Below are 26909 nucleotides of genomic sequence, written 5' to 3' on the forward strand. Positions count from 1 at the left end.
AGGTTAAATTACTCCAAGGCACAATGAAACGGACGAACATAGAAATAAGTGAGAAACTTACGACAGAGATGATGTCCTTTTCTTTTTCGTAGCCAGTGCTGTTCTGTTGGATGAATTAAAAGAAATGATATGAGCAGAAGGCTGACCAAATGACACCCTGTAGCCTATGTACGACATGCTAATGTTATTGATTTGTGGAAATGGGACAGTTTGACTAAAAACCCATGTCCCATTTCCTCTTCACAGCATGAGTCAGGAAGTGAAAGGCCTCGGGTTTTTAGAGGACACAGAAGCATCCCTGGAGATCTTTAGTGTGTTTTTTCTGGCTTTCTACAATGAATGAATGTTTGCTCTTCACATACAGACGAGTCAGTTATCTTTGGATCAGATCTGCACAATATTCTTTTAGAGTCCACCTATTCTGTTGTGTCATCCAGTTTTAAGCTTTATCTAATTTTTTTCCTGTCATTTTATCCTTGGCCTTGATACCATGATGGCAAACAGGCCCAAAAGGCCCCACACTGTGCACTTAAATGGCACATTTTTACCACAGCAGTCTTTATGATGATTCTCATTCACCTATTCAGCCATACTTGGGGCTGCGATTGGTGGACAACCCACTGAACCACATGAGCCACAGCTGCCCCTATGCCCATGCTGATATTCAGCTCCCCTTTCCTATGCTAAACGAAATGAGTTCTTTCAATATAACTGAAACTTTAACAATTTAAAAGGTCCAGTACTCGTGGGTGCACAGGATTTTTTTTATTATTATATTATAAAATTTGCAAATGGCAGACTTATAAAAAGAGATATTCCTCAACTCCAGCCTTTTATTTGATTCGCGTCAGCAGATACGTTTTGTGAGGAGAAAATTGAAAATCTCTGACGAATATCAAAGTGGCCTTGGCCTTGTTTGCGCTGTTTCATTTTTCAGATTTCTTGGCGTTATTACCCAGGAGTTCACATACTGTACTAAACAGTACACACTCTGCTAATACATTTCTATCCAGAGTGGGTAACACACTGATTTGTTGCTCATAACTGTCAAGCAAGATGAACCCATCTTTTAAGACAAATGCTCTCGTTTACTGTACATGAAACATTGCAAACATTATAATGTTAATGTTACAAACAGATCATCTAAACATGCACACATGCACGCACAGACATACACACAGTCAGTATCACAGTTACTAGAATTCATGCGACAGATGTATGTTGGCTAATCTCTGGTTTCTGGGATGAGGGTGTTAATAACGCCTTCCTATGAGCTTTCCTGCGAGGTAGCTGAGTAGTCCCGGGAGCTAAAGAAACAAGCAGAGGCTTTGAACAATGGAGGACAAATGAGGGGTTAAAGGTGAATAGGGCATATGTTTGCACACCATATAATATTCACTGACTCGTCTAATGCCACACACTATTACTGCCCTAAGCTAATTTGCAATGGCCAGCGATGTAATGGGTTACATAATGGATTGCAAGGGGAAACTAATCCCTGTGAAATGTAGCAAGGGATCAACAGTGAACACGGCTGGATTTCTGGGCTAATTAAAGGCTGCGACACAAGGCTGCAGGGAGAGGTACGACGTGATTACTGGCCAGTTCAACTGGTCCGCTTGTGCTTGTGTTCTTTGTATGCTGCTATTCCCCGTGGGGATTACTGCATGAGAGTGGCTGCAAACTGTTATATACACCAAAACAAACCGATAAAGATTCAGATATTCAGATCTTTATTTTGATCCCTACTACGGCAACAGAGTCTTGTGAGTTAGGGTGCTAAATGTGTAATAAGTTTGTTAGTTGCTCAGGCTTAAATCACAAAATAAACCAAAGAAAAGATGCAGAAAGCAGAACATCAACGAGTGCCTTGTCCTAAAGCACAAAAGCTGCATCATGTGTAAGTAAGATGCGAACCAAAGCATTATGATTATCATATAAAGGCATGATCAAAGCATTAGGAAAAAATAGATGCAGCGCTAATTTAAGCCATTTGCAGAAGTTTTACATGTCCCTCAATACCACAAGAAAATTAAGATAATCGCAAGAGGCATCTACAGCCATGCTAGAAGGCTTGATACTTTCTGCAGGGACATTTCACAATAATCTGTATAGCATCATTATTAACAATTGGCTTCAAACAAACAAACACAGCTGAGTTTTTCAGATACTGCCTGATCGCTCCCTTCACACTGATGCCTTCAGTTTCGTAGTTATGCTCACAGAATATGTAATATTTACCAAAACACATCCTTATTACAAACACAAGGACTCACCACTGCATTAGTTATGATGTGGTTGGCTGGAGATTGTTCACTGTATCTCTCTAAGCTCCAATAGTTACCAGCTACGCTCCTCCAAACAGCTTTTTTATGTCCAGAAGTTTTAGATGGATTTGGGGAAAACAGCATTTTGTTTGCATCTTTTAAAATGGGATGCTCTGCACATAGACCTAAACTTAAACAAAGTTTTATCTACTGCTGAACTTAAAAGCATCATATAAAAGAATGTCCCCAAAGTTAGGTGTCATTTTATTCTTGAATGACTTTTATGTCCATGTTGTCCAACAAAACAACACAAAACAAAGACAAATCCTCTGAAAATCCTAGAGAACTGTTGCTCAAGAAATGCAAGAAAGTCTGCTCCTTGGAAGCAAAATATAAAGGCATTATGGATGGCTTAAGACTTTAATTTAACATATTTGAAGAACTTAGTTTGTACAAATCAGTGCTGTAAATAGCAACAGCAGCTACGGTTCTAATTTGGTGCCACCTTTCACACACATTATCTGTTCTGCATAAGGTTCTTTCCTGTAAAAACTCTCACCATAGCTTTATAGAAATATGGTAAAAATAAAGCCAAACCAACGCCTCTACTTTCTGTTGTATTTAAAGTCACGCCACAGGTTATTTCCCTTCAGCAATGCAGTCTGTTCTGCATTCTTTTCTAGCTCTGCCAGAATAGGAAATGACACATCTCAGGTGGGCGACAGGTACAGTTTTGCCGTGAAACTCAGCTGGGCATGGTGGGAAAACAAAGACCACAAACTAACATTTCTCACTGCTGGTATCACACTAAGAATCAATTACGGGCACCAAAACTGTATGCATGGGCGTGTTCGTGCATATAGAAACAATGAATCACCCCTTTCTAACATAAGTGAGCATTGAAATTACAAATAATTATTACAAATCTATAAAAAGAATATGCGAGCTTGTCTGTGGTAAAGACCTGACAAAGAAAGAAGCAGAGGAGAGGAAATGAGATAAGACGTAAGGGGTGGGAAACATTTAGTTTTCAAGAGCATGTTGTACTGTCACTCTCGAGTTGAATCAATTTTAGATCGCCATCAACAAAAGCAGAACAAGATGCCCACAAAACTGAAACAATGAAATTGATGCAGGCCTATAAACTGTGACTTTGCCAACAAAACACAGCAATGGCACTCACCAAGTTTTGAGCAACAACAAGTTTATTCTGCAGCCAGATTCTCAAGCCTAACCTTTAACATTACTCCAACTATAATAGTTACAGATTAGCCACAGTGTAGACATCAATAAATGGTAGACAATCCCAGTTAGGAAGAGCAGCAAACTTTAAAAAAAGAGACACAAATCTTTCTTCATCTCACCTTTAATGAACGAGAACAGTAGTTTGTGCGTCGCCGCACGGTTCTGCTGCAATACTGCGCTTAGTGTTGTGCCAGCCTGTCTTAAAGATGCTGTTGTGCAGCCAGTGCTTAAAAAACCTAATCTTGATTCCTCTGTTCTTGCAAACTTCAGGCCTATTTCAAAGCTCCCCTTTATGTCCAAAATTTTGGAAAAGATTGTATTTGTTCAGCTGCAATCTTTTCTATCTGGTCACAATGTTCTCGAGAGGTTTCAGTCTGGTTTTAAATAATAATAATAATAATAATGGATTGGATTTATATAGCGCTTTTCAAGGCACTCAAAGCTTTTCATAGCACTGAAACTGCACTTTTAAAAGTCCTTAATGATCTTTTACTAGACTCAGCTGTGCTTTTGGATTTGATACTGTTGACCACAGCATCTTGATCTTTCGGTTGGAGCAATGCGGCATCAAAGGCACTCCAGAGTGGTTCAGGTCATACCTCTCTGATAGGACTTTCTCAGTGAAGATTGGAGATTTTACCTCTTCCACAGCCTCCTGTACTTGTGGTGTTCAGCAGGGTTCTGTACTGGGGCCAATTCTATTCTCTATCTATATGTTGCCTCTGGGTCTTATTTTTAGGAAATATAATATTAGTTTTCACTCATATGCTGACAACACTCAGATCTATCTTCAGCTAAAGAGAAACAGTTCTGCCTCCCTAGAACCTTTATTTCAGTGTTTCGGCGAAGTTAAGGCCCGGATGGCCTCTAATTTCCTGAATTTCAACAAAAATAAAACCCAAGTGATCGTTTTTGGACCAAGTTGCAATTCTAGAACCTCACATTTTAATTTGCGCAGTTTAGAACCGTTTATCAAATCGCATGCAAAAAATTTGGCGGTTATATTTGACAATAAGTTCACCTTTGAGAAACAGATTAGTTTAGTTGTACAGCGGTCTTTCTTTAAACTGAGGCTTTTATCCAAGGTGAGATCTTTTTTGTCTTTTACAAACCTAGAACAGGCAATTCATGCTTTCATCCTATCACAACTGGACTATTGTAATTCTTTATATGTAGGCATTAGTCAGACTTGTCTTGCAAGGCTCCAGCTGTTTCAGAATGCCGCTGCTTGTCTTTTGACACAAACGAAGAGAAATGAACATATTTCCCCGGTGCTTGCCTCACTTCACTGGCTCCCTGTACATTTTAGAATCAATTATAAAATCTTATTTGTGACTTATATTGCACTGAATGGACAGGCCCAGGGTATCTGTCAGACCTACTGCAGCTTTATATGCCCCCTAGAGCTCTTAGATCGGGTGATGTTTTGCTTTTGGCCACACCAAGGTCGAGGCTGGTTCTTAGAGATGATCATGCATTTGCGGTCGTGGTGCCTAAATTGTGGAATGATTTGCCTCTCCGCATTAGACAGGCTCCTACCCTCAGCCTTTTTAAATCCTATCTTAAAACACATTTCTACTCACTGGCTTTTAATACTGCATGAGAGTTATTTACTTATTTATTTGTTATTAGCTGTTTGGCATTGATGTTAATTGATATTGCTATTTTTTTGTGTGTTATTTTATTGTGTAATTTGTATGTTTGTACAGCACTTTGATGAACACCACTATTGTAATTAAAAGTGCTATATAAATAAATACATAGAAATAAATAGGAATAGTGCTGAGCTGTCTTGTCTTGTGGATCATGGTGTGTGTGGCCCGATCAGGTGCTGGGCTAACTTTGGAACAACATCCTGTGCCTTAAAGCTGTTTGCTCCATAGTTGTCTAGGAAACAATGACACGCTTTTATGTGGGTGTAACATTCAGAAAAACAAGAATGGGCACAGCCATGCATGGGCACACACACAACAGGAGGCTAAAACCAACAACAAATGAGATGACAGGAATGTACAGTATGCTCAAACATGGACTGTTGATTGGAGGCTGTGCAACCTATTACAGATCCTTAAAATCTACCAAACTTTACATCAAAAGTCTACACAAGATCTCTTGAGACAGACCTCTGCTGCCTCAGCACGCATGTTTACATACTTGGACTACCCCTGTGTTAACCACCAACTCACAGACTTGCTATAAAAAGACTGGAAGACATAACTATGTTAGATCTCTTCCACTCCTGTTGCTCTTTTCCTTGTTTTTTTTTTTTTTCCATACCTTTTTCAAATTCTGGTCTTTTTGGGATTTCTCTTCTGCTCTTGTTTTTTAACCCTAAAAATAACACAAGCTATAGTTTGACAGCTCTCATGCATGATGACTTTTTCATCCTCTTGCCAATTCATCCTGAGTCTAATTCCGGTGAGCAATAAGATCCCAATGCTAATTTTAAAGATGAAGTAGTTGTGTCCTACAATTCGTTTTATACAACAACAACAAACTTTATTTATATAGCACATTTAAAAACCAGTGGTGTACCAAAGTGCTTAATATTATATTATTATGTGTCTGCTTTAAAACACAAGATTAAAAAATAAAAAATAATTAAATAGATAAAAACAAAAGGGTGTACAATGCCTCTCGTCCTTTGACAGCTCAATAGGCTCCAGCCACCCTGGGCATAGTCCTTCAAGAGTTAAACATTAAAATCTCTTGAGTAACACCTTCACCTTGATGTTCTCATGTGAAAGGCACTATTAAAAGTCTGACTGTTGTTTTTCCAGAAGAAATGGAATTCCAGTTATACTCACGTACCGTTTTATAATGAATTTCCTCAGTTCATCACCACCAATTTCCCTTCTCTGTCCCTCTCTCTTTGCTTGCTGCTTGGCTGCTTCAAAGCAAACTGAGCCTGTGCTACTGTGAAAATCAGACCTGACAACTTTAGTGCGGCATCTTCAACGACACCAGCTGACTACTGACCCCGAGCACCCTCGGGGTGAGAGAAAAGAAACACGCACACACTTAAATATACACAAGCACACAGGAAATAAGACTCCTTTTTTGATGCAAAGGATGTGGTTTGGCTTCTTTAAAAGCCCTTCTTTAGAAAAGACGTCATGCTAAAGGGTGGCCTCCTGACAGGACAGTAAATGCCACAGGGTGGGGTGTGTGATACCAGCCGAGCCTGAAGCAAAATCTTTGAAAATGCTAGTCTGTATGGATGCTTTTAGTGATGCTATGCTGCTAATGCGATTGCAGCAGTACAAGAACGTGTGCACACACGCTGCTCAAAACTGACCTTACAATTGATCTGCCAAGAGTTTTCTATCAAAACCGTTGATATCCAGCATTTATACAATAGATGTGGCTGATGTTTAAGAAGAGGAACCTGAAACAATAGTCATCCTGTTTTCTGGTTAACACATAAGCCCACTAATAATTTCCTCACATGCCTCTGACCTTACTTCACAGAATAGTCTCAGCAGCTCTGAGCAGTTTTATATAAAATAACACCTAGCTTTAAAACACCTGATTATATTCAAAATTTAAAAACAGGAACAAACAAAAGCTCGCCGATAACAAATGGTGATCAACCGGACAATGAAAGAAAACAACAGGGGACAACGCTGATTCAGCTCATAGGATCAAAAAAAATCCCTTCAGAGTCAACAACTAAAATCAATCTTAAATCCATGCTTCCTTCCTTGCCTGCTGCTCACTGAAGCCCATTAGGGTAATGTCCTGTTTTCTAGACCCCAGAGATTGATTTTTAACTACACCAGCAGAAAATACACTTGCTTTTATATCTAAGTGTAGGTATTTTAAGCATTCAAGCAAAGAAAAAAAGAAAAAAAGGATCAACATGTGGAGAGTTATCCAGTTAAAGAGATGAGAACTCTACCTGTTGTGGTGGGCAGGTGTCCAGGAGCTTTAAATAAACCTCTCTAAATACTCAGAGTTCTCTTTCAGCCACAGCTTCTCTCTACTGCTTACTGTCTCTGTATCTCTCGAATTATCTTCCATTCATGTTATCGCTGGAGCTCCATTTTCTTTTTCTCCTCTTCTCTTCTCAACTTCTGTCAGGCTATTTATCTCTAATGTCACCACAGTGCCCAGCTAATAACTTCTCTCTGCTTGTTGCTCTTTGCAGCGCGTCTATCAATCCACACTCCCTCAGGAGTCAAAAGTCATTTAGTAGCGGTGGTGCAATCCCTCTCTCAGTCTCCTCCCCTTTCTCTCCCATACCCTTTGCTTCCCACTCAGCTCTTCCCCCCCTCCTTCCTTCCCTCCCACAGGCACAACAACATATCCAGGCCTGCCTTTCCTGCTACCTGTGAGCACATTTCACCCACCTTTACATGTATCCTATTATAAATATTCTTTCTCCCCACCGCCATTTCTCTCAATCGCACCCTGCCGGGGTAAACACAGACCAAACCAAGCCGTTCATTTTGCCAGCCCTTTTAACCTAAGCGTCTTCAAGTTACAGCTGCCTCCAAATATGCCAGGAATGTAAAGATAAAAATTGCATTACTCGGGCTAAACTGAGGAACAGGGAGTGTGTTTGTGCTTCTGGCTTGCTCGTTTGGGCTTTTTGATTTGAAAAATAAATAAATAAATCGCACAACAGGTTGCAGTTCCCCTTTGGAGGTTTATAGTGTGCATGAGAGTGCTGCTGGAAACATTGTTCAATAGTGTTTGGTTCCTCTTAAAAGTATACACTTTGTGTGGACTCACGAGCACATGTGCTGTGAAGTACTTGTGTTCAATTCTCTGTATTGTAAGAGCAGACAGCTGATAAAAAATATATATTAGTATATATTATATATTAGTTTGTTTGGTTTCTTTTACTGCAATAATGCCATTCACAAGCTCATGTTGAGACTTTGATGCAGTTATTTAGAAAAAATGGGCCTACCTTGTGCACAATGTCTCCCAGCTCTTTGCAGTAACTGAATATGTTCTTGGTGGTGGTGTATGTATTGAGCTGGGAATATTGATATCTGAAAAGAAAATGATTGCAGTTTATATAGAAAAAACTCTAAAAACCAGAATATGCTTAAGAAACAGCAGGGGACCTTCCTGATTTACAATAACTTCAAATTTTAAAAATAAAAAGGTTAGCTTGCTTTCTGTTTACAGACCTGTTGAGCAAAGAGAAGAGGCCTTTGGCTGAGGCGATGAGTTCCACTACGAGCTGCAGAATTGTGGGAGTCAGCTTGGTAGTGCTCCGTCCGTCGTAGCTGTTGAGGCGCCAGCGGGCCTGGATGCCCATCTGTAGGCTGTGAGCAACAGCGCGGTGCTTCTCTATCAGACCACGTAGGTTCTCACCGCCTATACCATAGGTCTGGACACGCACAAAAAAAAACACAAATCCAACTAGTACAGTGCCCTTTTCACTCAAAAAACAATGTGTTACATTAATGATGTTGAATGTTTAATTCACAACACCCCTTCTTCGTTTCTACTGTCCCTTTACAGTTAACACAATATATCGCTTAAGATACATTTGATATAGTGTTCACAACATGTCCCTTTGACTCTGAACTGGATGGAACCTGCTGTGTGTAGCACATCGGCCCCCCGCTCTCTCGTCATTTCCTGTCGCTTCTATTCGGTGTATTTTTGAACAAAGCCAAAAAAATGCATCTAAAATCCTTAGAACACAATCCTCAGCATGTCATTTCAATATAGCTGTGGGGAGAGAGTTCAGAGAATTCATTATACAGACTTTTTTCTTGGTATTGTAGCATGAATGCTCAGCAAAGGCTGTGCGACCTGCACAAAATCCAGCATTTCTTGTTGATGGAAAAATGTGTGTCGTTTCCTGTTTTGTTTTAAGATATGTGAAAAAGTGACCATGTAAGTTACTGTTGTCGAACATTTACTACCAGCATGACAATTGAATTGTTTATTACCCAATCAGACCTCTCAGGTCATCAGGTGCAGAACCAGAATTAGATACAAGTGTGGGTGCTTTCAGTTTCTGTGGTTTTTTTCTTTGGAACAAGCTGCACGTTCGTCTGACCTGAGGTCAATTACAACCGTATCTACATTCAAAGACAAACTTCAAACCTTTTATTCTCACAGGGTTACGCTTCATGACTCTGTGTATGTATATTTTATATGTAATCTTTTGTCAAGGTATTGATATTGTGTTATAGCACAGCTGTTATGAAAAAATGCATGTCTGTTTTAGGTATTTTAGCAATTGTCTGAGCGATTATAAAGAACCATAATGAGTAATTTAAAAATTCCATTAAACACCTGTTTTTCATAAACTGCCCACATGGATCTAATCCACCCAGAGCAATTAAAAAGAAGCACAGCATTTTATAAACAGTCTATCCTGAACCCTTAACTGCATAAATGATCAATCACAGCACAATGCAATACAAGTGAAAAGGGGAGAAAAGCAAATAGATTACACTGTAACAAAGAGTAATATCAATACATAATAATACAATCATATGCTTGTCATCACAGTTTGCTGGCCAGCAGCATGAGACGTGACTCTTTAAAATCACTGAAGGAGGAGCATGCAATTGTCGTGACCCACTCACCCATGGTCAAGAAGAGGCTTGTTGGTACACAACCAGCCGGAACACTGGGCCTGTCAACAAGTGGCCATGAATTTTTCATGGCCTTTTCAACACTGTAGCTGGTAATTATCTAACCATGCGCGTGAACCTGTTTGGTCTACTCCATGTGAGTATCTGATGGGTGTTTTTATGAATGAGCGCAGTGTTAGCGCTTCGTGGAGCATTAAGTCCTGGAGGGAGGAGAGGAAGTGGGCACATGAAGCCACATGCACACTATAATGGAAGCTTGAAAAGCAAAGCTTTTACTTAAGTGTTGCACCCTCATTCGCACAGACTTTGGGTTTGAACTGTTCATGTTGTAACGACTAATCAGTATTAGTTATTTCGGCAGTTTAAGCAGCCTGAGTCTTAGGCTGATGTTTACAGGCTGTTACGCCACAAGAGCTGGAACCCGGCCTGGTACTGTCCTCCTCAATTAGTCCTAAGGCCATTCTGGAGTCCCCTCCACACACACACACAGACACACACACACACACAAACACATACGCACACAGAATTTAAGTCTCCTAAAACTTGCTCTTAAAATTGGACAAGCAGGGTAAATAATTAAGCAGCAGAAAAAATGGGATAGAGAATCAAAGGGAATGCATAAGTTTTTTTTTTTTAGTTGACTGCACGATTTCCCTAAAATTTGCATGCAAACTATTAAGCCCAAGCTTTTGTATTCTAAATCTGCTTTGCTTACAGCTGATGCATGACTAGTCCTTTGATCTTAGCTAGAAAACCAAAGTAAGTACTTTACTGTGATATGTTGGATTGTTGTAAAAGTGACAGAAAAGTCAAGTACTGGCTGTATGTTCTGGCTAGATTTGCAACCGATTGACCAACAGCTGCTCATTCCACTGTGCAAACAAAAATAAGGTGTAAAAACACAGCAGTGAGGCAAAATTATATCTCTGTGCTGCTGTATCAGAACATACGCACCACCAGAACATGATAGCATGATTACTGCACCGTTACAATCCGCAGCATAGCAAAAACATGACAAGAGATACTCAGAGATACACTCACCATCACTGTCTACATGTATTATAATATGTAATTCTCATTGCTCACTCACCAGAGAGCACAGTTTCTCCACAGCCTCCAGTATAAGCTCCTGGTGTCCAATCTTATGGACTCCCAACGCCTCCAGGTCCTGAGAAGTCAACTGGAGCAGGTCCACCCCTGATAGATGCCACTGTGCAACTGGATACTGATGCAGTGGGGTATCCAAACCTTGCCGAAGGGCACAAAAAACAACAGGCTTTAGCTGCACACATGGCAAAAGTATAACTGGAAAAGTCCACATACTCATAAAGTCCCATGCATGTGCAGGCTTGAAAATGGTCTTCTTCTTCTTCTCTACCACATGTTGAGTAATTACGTTTGAAAAAGTAAAGACTTGACTGTGAAACACGAGTAGTTTACTAATATCTGAACACTATAGTGGTACCAAAGTAATACCTGTATTATGTGTATTAACTGTGCTATTAACTGTGTATTAAATTAAGCTATGATTTATGATCAAAACCACATCAGTAAAAAGCACAAGTCAAAAACATGATATTTAGAATTATCTCTAAAGCATGGAAATCATTAACACTTCTGTATATATATAACTACAATATATCAGTAATATGTAAGGATATTTTAATATGCTTTTAAATACTCAAATACTGCTTTTAAATTAACACTAAAATGAAAGTATTTACAGCAAAATGTACTTTTACTGTTCAAGCTGTATAATATATAGAGTGACTCCTTGTCAACAGTAATCCATAAAAAAGTAACATGTTTATAATTACAAAAAAGGAGCTTACCATAAATAACAGAATATTAAAGTTAATCAATTACCTCAAAGCTGTGCTCAGTTACTTTCCTCCACTACTTTAACACGCTTTAACATACCAACTGGGGAGGCCTGTTTATATGACGAGATCTAAATGTACATGACAAGCATTCATATAAACTATTGTTTATGAGGACACTATTTTAGTTGTTGACACTGATCAGAGCTACACTGTTTTGGCTTCTCCCTCTGCACGGGCCACTTCCTCATTCCACCTTCACCTTCCACCTCCAAGAGGATTTGTGTGGCGATTCTATTTCTAACATTACCGTGCGAGCCAAAGTACCTGTGAAGTGATCAAGGCGTTAGACAAGGAAAAGCAATATGTGTCTCACCTTGGAGCCACTTGCTCACTCTCTCCTCGCTCCACGACGTTATAGGCTCCATGCTCGGAGTCCTGTTGCAGTCGCTCGTTCAGTTCCCAGCGGTCCTGGCCGATTTCTACCTCTCTGGGTGGCTGGAAGAAGAAAAAGTAGATCCTGATTTGGAATCAGACGACGACGACGACGACTGGCACTCCTTCTCTCGGGTACAGGTAAGAGTCTCTCACCTGCTGTCAGCCAATAACACAGAACTGTCAGCCTGCACCAGGAGCAAGACCCCTCCCACCTATCCCCCACCCCTTCCTTACCTGAAGGAATAGTGTGTTTACTGCGGCTTTAAGACTTCAGAACTTCCCTCATACTTTACTTTCATGCGCAGTTCACGTCGCCGCTCAAAAAAAGGCGCACGGCTCATGCAGCAATGTGGAAGTATGTATTGCACACAACACCTCAACACCTGTACAATGCAATATAATAACAATGCGATAATCCTGTAATAGCCCTGCGCTACTTGTGGCTGGACCTGATTCAACCTTTTGATTGCCCACAGAAAAAACCGCAGATGCTGTATAGAAAATTAGGTTTATAGAAATATTATGAGCCCTTTAACTCACACCATTGCTGATTTCCTTTTTCTTAAAGCTTCAAAATAGCTGAAAAACACAGAAACTGTAACTTGTTCACTGAGACGCAGACTTAATCCTGTCTTCCAAGAATAACTGTTAGCCGGTTTTCCCGGGAATTTTCCGGAAATGTTTCCTTTTTCATCATTTGAACTCAGCTGACTAGTTATTTTTTAGCTATGGATAGGTTAACGTGACATTGCTATAACTTTATAAATATTGTAATAATGTCCAGTAGTTTTGCAGTGTCAGACATTTTCCGCTTGCTCATTTATTTATTGTATAAATAAATATCTTAGGATCATCCTCCTGGAAGAAGAAATATCTTAGCTTATTTGTAAACACATTTTTGACCCACAAGAAACCGCACAGATTATTATAATGCATCAAGTTGAATATATGATGCAGTTATCTACTTTAATATGGCCTCTTTGGCTTCTTATTTCTTCACCATAGGCTCCAATTCTACAGTAAATAATCTCTTAAAGAAAACTGTGAGTACAAAACAGCACCATGAGAATGTGTGCTCTTGATCAAAATGTACTTTGATCAAGTGTGCTAAAGGGCAAGACCTGATGGAAAGGCTACTGGCATCAAAGAGCTACCCTCTGATATCTGGCACCCTCTGCTGTTATCCTCTTTGAACCAAGAGAAAGAGGCAGAGGCAGGGGGAAAGCTGACCTCATAAGTCAGTAGGCAAAATGACACTGTGCCCATATCCATGTGGCATATATGAACAGTGGCTATTCAGTTAGGTACACATGTTCATCCGCTTGTTAATGCAAATATCTAATCAGCCAAAGATGTGGCAACAACTAAGTGCATTTAGGTATGCAGACATGGTCAAGAAGACCTAAGGATGAGAAAGAAAAGTCACTGAAGGGACTTTAAATGTGACAAGTTTGTTGGTGCCGGACAGGCGGGTGTGAGTATTTCAGAAACTGATTGACTGGGATGTTCCCCACACAACCATGTCTAGAGTTAACAGACAATGATTTGAAGAAAAGAAAATATTGAGTTAGCAACAAATCTCTGGCTAAAAATGTCTTGCTGGAGAATGGCCACATTGTTTTGAAATTATGGAACAGTAATAGTAACAGTAAGAGCATTTCCAAATGCACAACAATTTGTGATTATTGCTGACTGAACCGCTATTGTTACTGTCAGAACTGTCTGTTGTATATTCTACTACGTGCACTGATAACAAAGAAATAACCAGAGCCAAACCCCTTGTATGTGTAGACACACTTGGTCAGTACAGCTGATCCAACTCTTGCTGGGTTAAGATGTTCTCAGCTGAAAATGTGAGAGGAAGAAGAAACAAACTTGTGTGTAACACATCACTCTACTAGCCTGGCAAATCAAGTCTGAACCTGTCCCCAGTACTGCTCTGTGATCAAGTCCTAGATCAAGATCAAGGCTATCCTGTAGTGTTTTGGGGCTTTTTTAAATTTAGAAAGAGCACTTTTATTGGACATGGATCGCTTAAGCTGTTCTTTGGCTTTCCTGTTTTCCAGTCTACAAAAACCTAATAATAGCCTTTCGCATCGTGACTTTTGACTCACTGACATCACAATCTTAGATAGTTGTTTGTTCTTGCTGACTTTGGTGTCTGGGATTGTTTTTGTTTTAATATATATTTTTGTATAGGCATGTCCTTGGCCCACCTACTGGCCAAGCCCAAATACCTGGGCTACAACTTCAAGCCTCAACATGCTGTTTTTTTACTCGACAGTGAAGATTTGCTGTTTGTAGACCGGAGAGGTGTTCAAGCTGTTAGTGTAAAAAAAAGTGTCTGTGTCATTTAGATCTATAACCTGTCTTCTCTTCTTTATTCCTCACTCTTTTCTTGGAATAACTGTAACCCACATAATTTTGTTAGGGATTATTAAAGTATTTTGACTCTGCTTGATTTTCTTTTATAAATTTCTATGCCCAATCAGTATTGCCAGTGGGCTTTATCCTTAGTCATTCTGTCCTTTTAACTATTTCTTAATGGAAATTCCACAGATGTTTGAAATATAATAAATCTTTCTTCTCTTTGTTCATGATTTGTGCATGACACAAAGCCAGGATGTATTTTCAGTCATTACAACTGCATCTTGTCCTTCTCTAGTCAGTCAGCAGAGATTGTCTCTGTTGCATAATCAAATTAATCCTTTGGATTAACTACCCATAAACAGAATTATACTTAACCTTAGATTGTTGCAGATCTACTCATTGTTATAAAGCTGAGTAGGAAAGAAAACATAAAACATAACTGTTTAAAATCTATTAACCTTACATATATCATTTGGTTATATGTAAGGTTGTTCCAACATACACACATATACAAACAGAAATATACTAATACTGCTACTAATAATGTGTTGCTAACCATTTTTCCTGTGTACCTCCCTAGTTTAAGAATAAAGGAGTTGTTAGAAACCCATGTGGTATCAGTCTTGTGTAAATAAAATAGGCTATGTCTACTGTTTATTTTTATTATATGTCGCATTTCGACAGCAGAAAGAAAACGTTTAATAAATGCTGAAATACAGTAAATACAGACAAAGTGCTTGGTTCACTCAGTTGATGTTAAAGAAGCGCAACACTTCAAAATACAGATAAAAAATTGATGTACATCTATGGCACAATAGTAATGTAAACATACAAAAAATTAAAAGAGCAATAGAAATAATAAATCAGAGAAAAGCAAAGGCAATAGATAAGCAGATTTATTTTGAGATGCTTTTTCGAAACCGACTGCCACTTCACAATTGGAGTATCCATGTATTTGCATTTTAATTGCCCTGTTTACAGGGACTTACATAACACAATTCATTGTTTCTCCTTCCGCATGCTCGGTCTCGCTCTCTCTCCTTTTTACCTCTGTGATTTCAGCTCAAAATGAAAATGAGGTTAATCAACAAGGTCAGGTTTGTATCCGTTTGTCTACTTTGCAGGCAGCCCTTTAGGGGGGGCCGAACAAGCCATCTACTTTGCTGCTTCTTGGCTTCAACAGCTCAACAAACACGCTTTAGTCATCTTTCCAATAAGCTAGTCTTGCTCCGCTGCACGTGCATATGAAGCTGTATAGAGTCATATTGCCCATTTCCTGTTGAAGGTGGGGGTAGGGCATTCCCAGAGTCACTGGATGGGAAACACCTCTGAGTCATCTGTGTAAGATGTGATATCACCACAGCATCATGAACAGAATAAGAGATTCCTTGTAAGTTAGTATAGCAGTGTACAGCACTCCTAACACAAAGACAGTCTCGACTTTCATTTGTTCGGTTATTTGTTTTATCAGGTTTGCCTCCTTTGTTGCTTATAATTTGCAGTTTACATTGTATTGATTTTAGGTCATCCGCACTCTTCCTAAATCTCTTGATGCGACCTTTCAACCCTCTAGATAATCACTTTATTTCCTCCTATAAATTGCCTTTATTTACACCCCTCACTTCCACTGAAGGCTCACACCAAAAATGTCATATAACACAGGATGAGCCGTGCACAGTGGCAAACCATCAGGATCATTCAACTGGTATCCTTGGAGAGGTGGAGAGAGAGAAAGAGGAGAGAGCGACACTTGCCCAGCACATAATGGTCAAGGAATAATGAGGAGAGGGAGGATGAGAGATGATGAAAAGAAAAGGATGGTCTGTCGTATGGCTTCACTGACAAACACCATTACGAGGTGCCATGAGCTTTCTCTTAGCAGCTCTTTTTACCACGGGAGACAAATCAATGGGTTAATGCAATCTCTGGGTGAGCTGTGACTTTCTATATTGCATACAATGTCAGCATGATGCATAATACTCCACTTAGGAAGGGCGATGTCACCTTTTGGTCACTCCTTGATGGTATGAATTTGTTACACGATAAATAGGCTACACATAACCACTGCGATATTTGAAGGGAAAAGGACAGTCAGCATATTCCCTTCCCCCCCCCCTTTCAAACCCCTGTGTGTGGCAATGTTTGTGTGGGTATATGCATGTGTATTTTTTATTGTTGTTGTTGTTGTTATATAGTATGAATATTAATAGAAAACTGCAGTAACCCTTGAGACATTAATTAGTGTGGCAGTTTTTCTTGAGTAAACAGAAGAGGTGCTGCCAACAGGTTAGAAACAAAGTGCAGCTACACAAGAGAAGAAGCGCTTCCTTCTCTAGTTCATTTCTTTTGTGTTTAACATCTTGTAGCACTTAGATAAACAGGCTACATCAATGCAGCAGTAGAATTTTAGACCTAGATAACGCCGCCACTGAAAGAAAGGTGCCAAATTGTGAGCAATTTTCCATTCCACTTAATTTTTTATTTGTGTTTCTGTGAATGCATTGCCTTCCCCATCTTGGTTTGAATCAAAAGTTTATCAGATCCACAACACAAGGCGTTTTTTTATGCCCTCCAGTTGCCAATAGTAACCAAAGCTGGCCAAGAGCAAAATCCACTTAGCAGTGAATGAAGCGGAGAAGTGTTGAGGGTGGAGGGCTGTATTATATCGCTGAAGATTACAAGGACCTTCACAAGAGCTGTTGTCAATGAAGAGAATGCTGCATCAGAGTAATGGCCGGAAAGAATAAAACACCACCGGTCACGACCTTTGATTCTAGTCTTTTCTGCTCCCTTCTCTTGAATTCTTTACATCATTGTGTAACCACAAATGTTATGTAATGTTTGCAACGGTGCATGTCATTTTTAGACCCAGAGGAAGTGATGATGCAGGTCCAAAAGCCAGTGTGCACTAAATGTAATTTCATTGAATTAAAAATTTGAGAGGCCTGGCTGAGGAAAGCAGTGCCATTCTGGGTAGGAGAACTCTATTGGACTCTGCACTGGCAAGTCCATCTGTGATCAGTATATTGTGCAATCCAATATTCCTCCAATGCTTTTAGCTGATGGTGATTTAAAGGTTCCTCTTTGAAAGGCCAAGGATCTTTACTCCTCTGATGCACCTGCTGCACCACATCATCAAAGAAAGCAGGCCGTTCCATCGGCAGCAGGCTCCCGGTACGCATTACGTAGTTGCAGATCCACTCTCTACCAGATGGTGGCGCGATCAGACTTGGGCGGAACAAGCACAGAAGGGGGCTGGATAAAATCCTGCCGGAGCCTGCCAATAACAGCTCGAGTTGCATCCCCGCTCGTACTACAGAGCCACACTGAGGTCTCTGCGCGTATCGCATAGCGTTAGGAAGCTGGCGGACAGAAAGAAGTCTTGCCGTTCTGACTGGATGAATTCACGAGCGCACAGGAAGACGTAAATAAAGATCCGATACGGCGTCGATTGCAAGGACAGCCCGTGCTCCGGATAATTCCTTTAGGTGGCATTAGACTCTCACACAGCCTCATTAAAGGAGCTTGGATCAGTGTTGCTCTCTGCGCTCTTCTCTCCCGCTTGTCAAACCAAAATCCCGAGCAAGCCAACGCTCTTACCTGAAAGGACACGCTTGCTTTGGGTGTGTGTTTGTGCTGTTTCCAACAGGATAATCACTTTCAACAAATACGCACGAGTTACCCATCGTCGCCGAAGTCAAATCACGGGGATTACGTTTGTTTGCAAAGCTCTTGACTGCAGAGACCGTATGTGTGTCCCCCTCCGCTGTGTAGAGAGCAAAGTGCTGATAAATCTCCTGTGACTGGACTCGGGACCTGAGTGAGGAGCTTCTCGGAACTGCACTTGACAGGAGCGGTTGGGACGAACCAGGACTGACCAAAATTCGCACCTGAGGGGGAAACTGAAAAACCGGCGAAAATGCCTCTTGCACAAATCGCGGAGCCATGGCCCACAATGGAACTAGTGCAGCTCGAAACGGAGGTAAAGAGAGGTGACAGTGTTGGCACTGGGTGCATGGCTTGGGCGGATTTTTTGTGCGTTTTTGCGCATTTTGTTTTCAGATTAAAATAGCCAACATTTGCGTGTGCTTTTTCACGAACAACCCCACATCCACTGTGTTCACCATTCACTACTTTCTATAAAAAGTGATTGAGAGTAAAGTTACTTGAAACGACTGAATAAAATGTGTATTTGTAATTGGGGTAACACAAGTTTTGCAATCAGACTGACTTGTCCATTCAAAAATCTTCACTGATATTCAGGTTTTTGGGAGGGGTAAAAGAACCAATCCAAAGCTTTGCCGGGCTCCCTTAACCAATAGAAAAATGCTTCATTATTATCAGTTCATTTGAGAGCTCTGGATTTCCCTAAAAGTAGCTTAAAGACCCCCCCCAAGTTTAATTCACCTTCTAGTCAGTCACTGAAGCTCACGATCAATTCAATTGCAAAGCTCAACTCCACAGGGTAGATTAGTTTGTCGTGCCGTGTAAAGGCTCATCTTCACACTCTCTCACTGTTATCACCTCTATAGTGGCTTCTATAGATCGCTGTTTGCGGTATATAGGGTAATCACAGTGGGAGAAGCTGTAGCCTGATTATGGTGGGTGATAGATTTCAAGTCTAAGTTTGACTCTTATAATTTAATGCTAATGAGTTGCAGGTTAAACTGTAAACATTTGTCCGGCATAGTGCACAGAAACAACCTGCTTACACGAGGGAGGATGCCTGCTATCAGATTTGAATGCTATCTGGTGTCCATCTGTAAGCCCTAGGGAGGTGCACACAATATAAAACAAGCTATAAAAAAGTGCACGATACACACCCAAGATGCATGTAAAGCAATATAATCAAAAATGCATGCATATCAGTGTTCAGCATGCTTTTTCCTCATATTTCACTTCAGAACTTATAGAATTAGGGAAATAGTGAGAGAGATTTGTAGCCACAGTGTTGTCCACCCTCCTGTAATTGTGTTGTTGCATTATTATTAATGAGCACTTCAGGTGCTGCTTGCAAGCTACCACATTTATGGTTATGAAGGAAAAAAAAATCAGACTGCAATCTAGTCTAGTCTCTCTAGTTTGCTGTGTTTTAAAACAAAACCTGGCTTGTAGTAATGATACTGAGAGTAGGCACAGTCTGCTTGTTTGGATTTGCTCTTTTTAATTACCCCTGCAATTAAGTGGGTAAAGTGATGTGAAGCTCCTGTTTCAGGTGCCTGATCTCTACAATGAATAGCTTTGTGCATACTACTGCAAGTCTCCTCAATCAGCTTTGCGAGATCTGTCATTTAGAAATGAAGCTCATTTTTCTACCTCTCAGTCTGCATAATCATTCTGATGTGATAGCAGTGGGAATTTAACTTGGTTAGAGAAAATGTGAAGTTGTCTAAATTTGCTCTATTAACCTAACTGCAACACAAGAAATATCCCAGACAGCTTAACAAGTCTTCACAAATTAGACCCCTGCAGTTAATATGAAGATTTGGAAATTGAAAAATCTCCCCCTACAGATTCAGTTACGGCAGTTACTGTTGGAGGAGAGAAATATGAGTCTAAGAGTATAATGAATGGAAAGAAAAGTCTTTGGTTAACATTCAAACAGAGTCATCTTGACATCGTTTGTTCACGCAGGCACCACTATTGACAGTATTCTGCAGCATGTGAGTTGGCTGAGTAGCATATCACAGCTGAACAGATGGTGGTGCAGAGCCTGTGAAGAGTGCTAAGTTTAACGCTGTGAAAATGCCCTGCCTTTGGAACGTGTTATAGTTACAACTCTGTGAATCAAATCTGTGCAATTCCTGGTTTAAAAAAAAGTGTGTGTGTGTGTGTGTGTGTGTGTGTGTGTGTGTGTGTGTGTGTGTGTGTGTAAAAAAAAAATAAAATAAAATAAAATAAAAATCAGGATATATGATATATATATATATAAATTTTATATGTATATCTATATTTTGGTGTTTTGTTTTGTTTTTTTGTTTTTTTTTTATTGTGTTTCAGCGTTGGTTACTGAAATCCAAGATCTGTAATTGGTTAGATCAGACAAACACTGCCAGTCAGGATGGGATCTCTGCCATTTATCTCCACCAACCTACCAACCAGCTGCACACTTTGGTTTCAAATAGCTTTGGGATCAGATTGATTGAGCAGAAAGCTTGAGTTTTAGACAGGAGGCCGTGCCAGTGAACATGCGAGTCATATGGGCAGATGGAACAGACAGAGATACGCACTTTTGGATGATTTAGAAAAAAAAAAAAAAGGGAAAAAAAAACCCACACAGAGAATGATGTGCTCTGATACACCAACTGATGGGAAGTCTGTTTTCCCTTCATCACTCATAATAAAAGTACTTGTGTTTGGAGCTCATCACCGTGCCATGAATGGAAATTGGTTAAATTCGCTTTTGTGCTTTATTCTGCGACCAAGCAAGCAAGAGAGAAACGCGTGAAGTGAGCGATTTGGGGGAAAAAAGTGTTTGATTGAGACCTTTTATGCCATATCTGTTGTGAATGAACTTCAGTGATTCATCCCTGATAAAGGCACTTTAACAAATATGCTCATGCTGTCCCAGCTGAGTCACTAGCACCTGCATGAGCCCCTGTCACTACTACGTTGAGGCAGGTCCACCAAAAGTTCTGAGTCATGCTTATGTCAGTATTTGGTAATTGTGGATTTCAAATAGAGGAAAAACTGCGCCGATCCAAATGAGTAAATTCCTCCACTCATATTCGACATATTTTCCACGTCGACCTTCTGTTTTGTTTAATTTTTAATTTTTAAGTTCACAAGATTTCCCTCTCGCTTCTGTGTCAGCTCAGGTTTAATAGCTCATAAGTGCGGTGAGATGTTGGCAGAAAGTTGTCATGTACAAGCTGGCCAGGTTGGGTTAGAATGTATTTCAGTCCAGATCTGGGCCCACATCTGTTGGCTTAAAATTAAAATGTAAACATGCGTGTTTATTTATAAGAACTTCTCAAGCCGTGGCTTACAGAGCAGGATTCCACAAGCTTATGTGGCGAAGGAGGTTAAAATAAGTAAGATTGATAGATGGAATGTGTGCTGTTTCCCAGCAAGGTGTGGTCAGCAGTGTGCTGTCAGGTTCTTGAGAGTTCATTTCACATTCATGCTTTGCTGTGTGTGTGTGTGTGTGTGTGTGTGTGTGTGTGTGTGTGTGTGTGTGTTCGCACTGGCGGGCTTAGCTGCAGCTAATCTGGGTGTGATCTGTGGAGCACCTGAGCACCTGGGAGTGGAGGAAGGCATGTGATAACATAACCCTCAGCTTGATAGGTTCAAAGACAGATTGTGTTCTAATACCTTTTTTGGTTTTTAGAGGTAAATATTAATCAAGTCACTAAAGCCTGAAGTGTACATTGCACAGCCTCAGCCATACCTGTAGGCAGTAGTGCTACTCTCTATCTTTTTAAGGTTGCCGACTTCTGAAAGGAACTACTTGGCACACAGTAAAAAGGAGAAACACCTATTATCCTTTTTCTGGAACTGACTAGAAGCTGTCAATATTCACTGATGAGATTACGAGAAATTATTTCAGATAGTATTACAGGCATAGAGAATAAGTGGTTATTGTATTTCTTAGTTGCCTAGTTACAGGGCTGTACTGCTCACACTGTAAAACGTGGACTTATCTGTCAAACTCACACAGACCAACAGTGCTCTGAGATTTTTTTTAATTTGCCTAATCATACAGAGTCCTGTGAGAAAAATGTGAATTTCTGCTGTCTGGCTCAGACTTGCTTAACACGTTGGTCTTTAAATCGGTTTACAGCATGCTTGTGGTCTGAATATTTCTCCCATTGCACATTTTTTTGCTTCTGTGTTTGTATTTAAACGGCACACTTTGAGCATATTTATATGCCCTTTTTTGTGTGCCTGTGCTCTCACTAAGGAAACCCACTGGGGGGGAAAAGCACCATTAACTGGGCCACTTGGATCAGCCATGCAGTGCTAATGAGGTTGAAATGTGTTGAGCAGCAACGTCAGAAAGACGATGCGAACCGCACACACAAACTTACACAGTTACATTCACACAAATAGAATCCCCAATCCTGGTACAAACAAAGCTAGCCACACTGATATAGGGAATACCAGAGTAAGGCGGGGAGAGTTCCTTCAAAGTGTCTATTACACCAACAGACTCTGCACTTCCTCAAGATTTCCTTTATCATTCCTTAAACACATCTGGGCCTAACTTTTGACTGTACTTCGCCATTTAATTGCTTCCATTTTTCAGTTTTCTACCCTATCCCCTCACATTACGGCTATTAAAATCTTTATGAGTGGTGCAGTATGGCTAAATTAAATCTCCCCCCCCTTGATCATGATTAAAGTCCAACTTGTAAAAATGCCTGGAGGTGTACAGAGCTGTACTATCCCTGCAATTTAGAAGTACTACTGGAATAAAACTCAAAGCAGAAAATGAGCCATCTCATTCGGTCGGCAGGCACATCCAGTCTTACAGAACGGGAGCGAATGTGTTCTGAGGTATTACAGCGACAGTAAACTAAATCCACAGTCTGCGTGCTTTCTGTCAGAGGGCCTTTTTTTTCTTCTCCTTTCAGCAAACGAGAGTAGCAAAGCTGCTCTGCTGTCGCTGCCTGTGCCTATATCTTAAAATCAAGCTGTATTAATCAGCACACACAAGAAATTTCCCCTACTGCACTCAGCGTTTCTATACAGGAACAGCCAGAACAGATAAGTAAAAGTAAAACAAAGCTGTAAGTGGTGTACTTTACAGTTAAGTGTTTAAGGAATAATTCTCTGTTTTGTCACCTTTTACAGGTTTTTTTTCTCTATTTCCTCTTATTTAATAAATAAGTAAAATAAATATTTAATGTACATGGGTATATTATTGAGCAGGTATATTTATTTAGCCTTTATTTAATGTCTAATTTACAAGAGAGACCTGATTCAGACAAGCATTAAATCATAGCAATAAAAAATAAATAAAATTGTTTAATGCATGTATACATATATGCTGTTTAAGTCTACAGTTAACAAAACAATGTATTTAAACAGTATTGGGCAAAAGTCCTGAGTCACCCCTAATTTTTTCATATTTTTCCAGGATACTGGTAAATATGTGTAACCATACTTGGAAATACAGTATATAAGACATAAGCAGTTTGCACAATTCTAATAAACTTGAGAGTAAATCTTTGTTATGACTGCCTTCATTCTTCAACGCAGCCTGAACTTTCTTAGACAAGCTTTCTGGTAACTTCTTTAAGTTGTCTTCAGGAATAGTTCTCCAGGCTTCTTGAAGGATATATCAACACTGTCCATCGGATGTTGGCTCTCTTTTCTTCTGTTGCCTGTAAAGATGATCCCATACTGCCTCAATAATGTTGAGGTCTGGGCTCTGGGGAGGCCAATCCATGACTGATCTCCAGGTATGCTGTAATTGCATTGGCACTGTGTTTGAGATCATGGTCACGTTAAAAAAGAAAGTTGTTCATCAAGCAATCACATGCTTTCCAGCTGGTATTTCATGGTGGATCAAAATCTTTTGGGACTTTTCTGTGTTCATAATTACATTTTGGTCTATAAACCAGCTCTGCACTGGATAATGAGTCTAATGATCATCAGAGTAAGCACCTATAGAAAGAAACTCCCAGGGTTGTTCATTTCAATACAATTTACGTCCTTTCTATTTATTGCTTGTCATTGTGTTGACTCCCTGTTGTGTTTTCTGCAGTCTGAGGGAAGAGGAAGACTGCATCAAGGAAGTGAACAGTCTCATTCTGAAATGGGAAAAACAAAGCATAAAGCGGAAATGGGGTGGGGAGGTTTTTTTTTTTTAAGTCCTCACTCATGTGTTTCCTTAATCACTGAAAGCATTCAGTTATAAGGAATCTCAAAAAGTAGAGTTTAAAGTACACAGGCCCTGAGCATGAAGGGTGGATCTGATGAAAGAGTGGGATCATGCAAGAAACTGAGGTCAGGTTATTTGAACCTAGCAGTGCAGTGTCACATTAAACAGAACTTAATAGAACTTGCCTTTGAGATAGAACTCTCTTCTAATGCAAAATGCAGGAGCTAGGAGACACATTTTCTGACGAGACAGCCTCTGATGAACATTAGTAATGCCGGAGTGCACAGTTAATCGCTTATGCCATTAAAATGAAGTTTGTGCCTATTGTGGGTTTTAAGCTATATCAAAACAGTTTTAAATAATAACCAATTTCATACGGGTCTTTCATTTTTGCTAAATTGCACTGACTTCTTCTGTCTCGTTAAAAATGAAAGAATGCAAAAAAATAATATGGACATATTTGTGTAGATATCGCCATAATGTCAAGATGTTATGAGTCGTAACTTTGCATATTAATGCAGTTCAGTTATTAAACTTGCATACAGTTGCAACAAATTCTAGACTGGCGTTGTGCACCTCAGGCCTGGATACCTGAGATAAAGATGAAAGAGTTTAAACACACTATTCTGTGTTTTGAAGAGGTGTTTGAACCTCATGCAAGCTCTTATTAAATGTCTAAATGCTCTTAGCCAGCTAGACAGTCGGTCTTCGTCTGCCTGGCCTCTCTGACCAATGATTCTGATTTGGACTGACATCATCGCAGCCCCTGCTATGTAAAACATTACATCACTCTCCTCTTGTTATCGTTCTGCTGTGGCTTTTTCTGTCTCTCTCTCTTTCTTTTTTTTTTTTTTTTTTTTTTAAATCTTTGTTTGCAGTGGAATAAGATCCACATCTAATCAACTAATCTGTCTGAAATCCCACCATATGTTCAAAGTTAGTCACTCACTTCTTCTGTGGGAACAGCATGTTGATTTTCACAATAGCTACCATTGAATCATTGTTTTCCAAATACCAATGATTACCCTTTTCAGTGAGACTTGCCTACTGAGGATATGCAATTGTGTGTTGGCCTTAGATTATTAGGTTTGCTAGTGAAGGAGCAAAGTGCTGGATACAGTGGACTGCTGCCGCCCACGCAGTCTTGCAAATATCGCCGTGCCTCGCTTCTTCCTCCTTTAGACCCATCCAGACACATGTGATATATGCACTTAACATCCACACTGACCGACTTTTTCTCATCTGCTTGTCTTGACAGAATGGACAGAGCACTACAGAGGATGGAGTCACAACTGCTGTCAAGGTAGGTGGCATTTCTGGAACAATGACACGCACTCGCACAAACATGTACAAATGTGACTCAATATTCATGCAGCTTAACGTCCAGTAAATTACAGCGAGAACTTGGACGCAAGTCTTGTTTTGAATTCTTGGCTTTTGCGCGCGCTCTTCTGTGAAGACGAGCAGCAGAAGGCGAAATTCCATCAAAGGGCAAATTTTTGTGCGAATCTTCATTTTGAGCCGTTTCCATCTCTGTAGCAAAAAAGAAAGCCGTGGCGCTCTGTCACGTGTCAGGCGTTTGCAAGTGTGTGACTGTGCGTCGATTTATTCATTTAGCAGTCGCATTGACAGCCCTGAGAGGGTATTAGCTGGCTCAAGTTTGATGTGTTGAATATTCCCTGAGTGAGGCTGATTGAGCAGCAGTCTGGCTAATGGGTATAGTGATGAGTCTGGTTGACTAGAATAGAAAGGCCATGTAGTGTTACACATAGTGCACGTCCTGATCTGGCCCGCTTACATGCCAACATGTCATACAGGGACAAACGCACATCAGCTCGCACTTACAGAAACTCGGTGAAAAAACACCGCGTCAGCCCTTTGTGCCTCCTGGTTGGCCTCTGCCCCGTATTGTCCGGCTCTGAAATATGATCCCGCTTCCCCTTGCACTCTTACTGTTCAGTCATGTAGCAGAGGACAAGGAAATGTTTGTTCTTGCGTAGCTAGCCTCTTCTTTTATGGCCTCACTCTCAAGGGGAAGAGCCTCTAAAGAGCGTGTCGTCTTTTCTTTCAGTGCAATGTCACAATGTGCTGTGACCGTGGACGAGCTGAATAAGAAAGGTTTTTGCTTTAGGAGTCTATGCACATATGCCACACTGGGCAAGGCAATTAACGTTTGAGGACAAGAATTTAAAAGAACAAAGGATTGTTCTTTTATCTATGAATTTTACTGCTACGTGATCAAGGATTGGGGATTTTTTTTGTGTGTGTGTGTGTGTGTGTTTACGCATACAAGAAAATGGCAAATCTATGCAAGTTTACCCCCCAAAAAATCATCTTTGTGCTCGAACCACTCTGTTCTTCTCCTGTG

General features: G+C 40.2%; 2 protein-coding genes across 5 annotated transcripts in view; one reads left to right on the forward strand and one right to left on the reverse strand.

The window, feature by feature from the left end:
• Positions 1 to 12395, reverse strand: part of cnksr1 (connector enhancer of kinase suppressor of Ras 1) — a 27967-nt gene extending 15572 nt beyond the window's left edge. For all 3 annotated transcript variants that reach the window (XM_082516391.1, XM_082516392.1, XM_082516390.1), the window contains exons 1-5: positions 12281 to 12395; positions 11175 to 11332; positions 8657 to 8859; positions 8431 to 8515; positions 62 to 103 (exon numbers count right to left, since the gene is read on the reverse strand). In XM_082516391.1, coding sequence (XP_082372517.1) covers positions 62 to 103; positions 8431 to 8515; positions 8657 to 8859; positions 11175 to 11332; positions 12281 to 12332 — 540 coding nt within the window. In that variant the 5' untranslated portion in view covers positions 12333 to 12395. The remainder of the gene's footprint in view (positions 1 to 61; positions 104 to 8430; positions 8516 to 8656; positions 8860 to 11174; positions 11333 to 12280) is intronic.
• The window catches only part of rps6ka1 (ribosomal protein S6 kinase a, polypeptide 1), a gene marked incomplete at its 5' end in the record, with an annotated part of 52032 nt that continues 37453 nt past the window's right edge, over positions 12331 to 26909 (forward strand). The window contains 2 exons of one of the 2 annotated variants that reach the window (XM_082516398.1): positions 12331 to 12480; positions 25800 to 25844. In XM_082516398.1, the coding sequence (XP_082372524.1) occupies positions 12331 to 12480; positions 25800 to 25844 (195 nt within the window). Of the gene's footprint in view, positions 12481 to 17993; positions 18695 to 25799; positions 25845 to 26909 lie in introns of those variants that run through there. The other variant, XM_082516394.1, reaches the window with a different exon arrangement.

The sequence above is a fragment of the Aulonocara stuartgranti genome (assembly GCF_965226115.1).
Source record: "Aulonocara stuartgranti genome assembly, chromosome: 19".
Lineage (NCBI taxonomy): Eukaryota > Metazoa > Chordata > Actinopteri > Cichliformes > Cichlidae > Aulonocara > Aulonocara stuartgranti.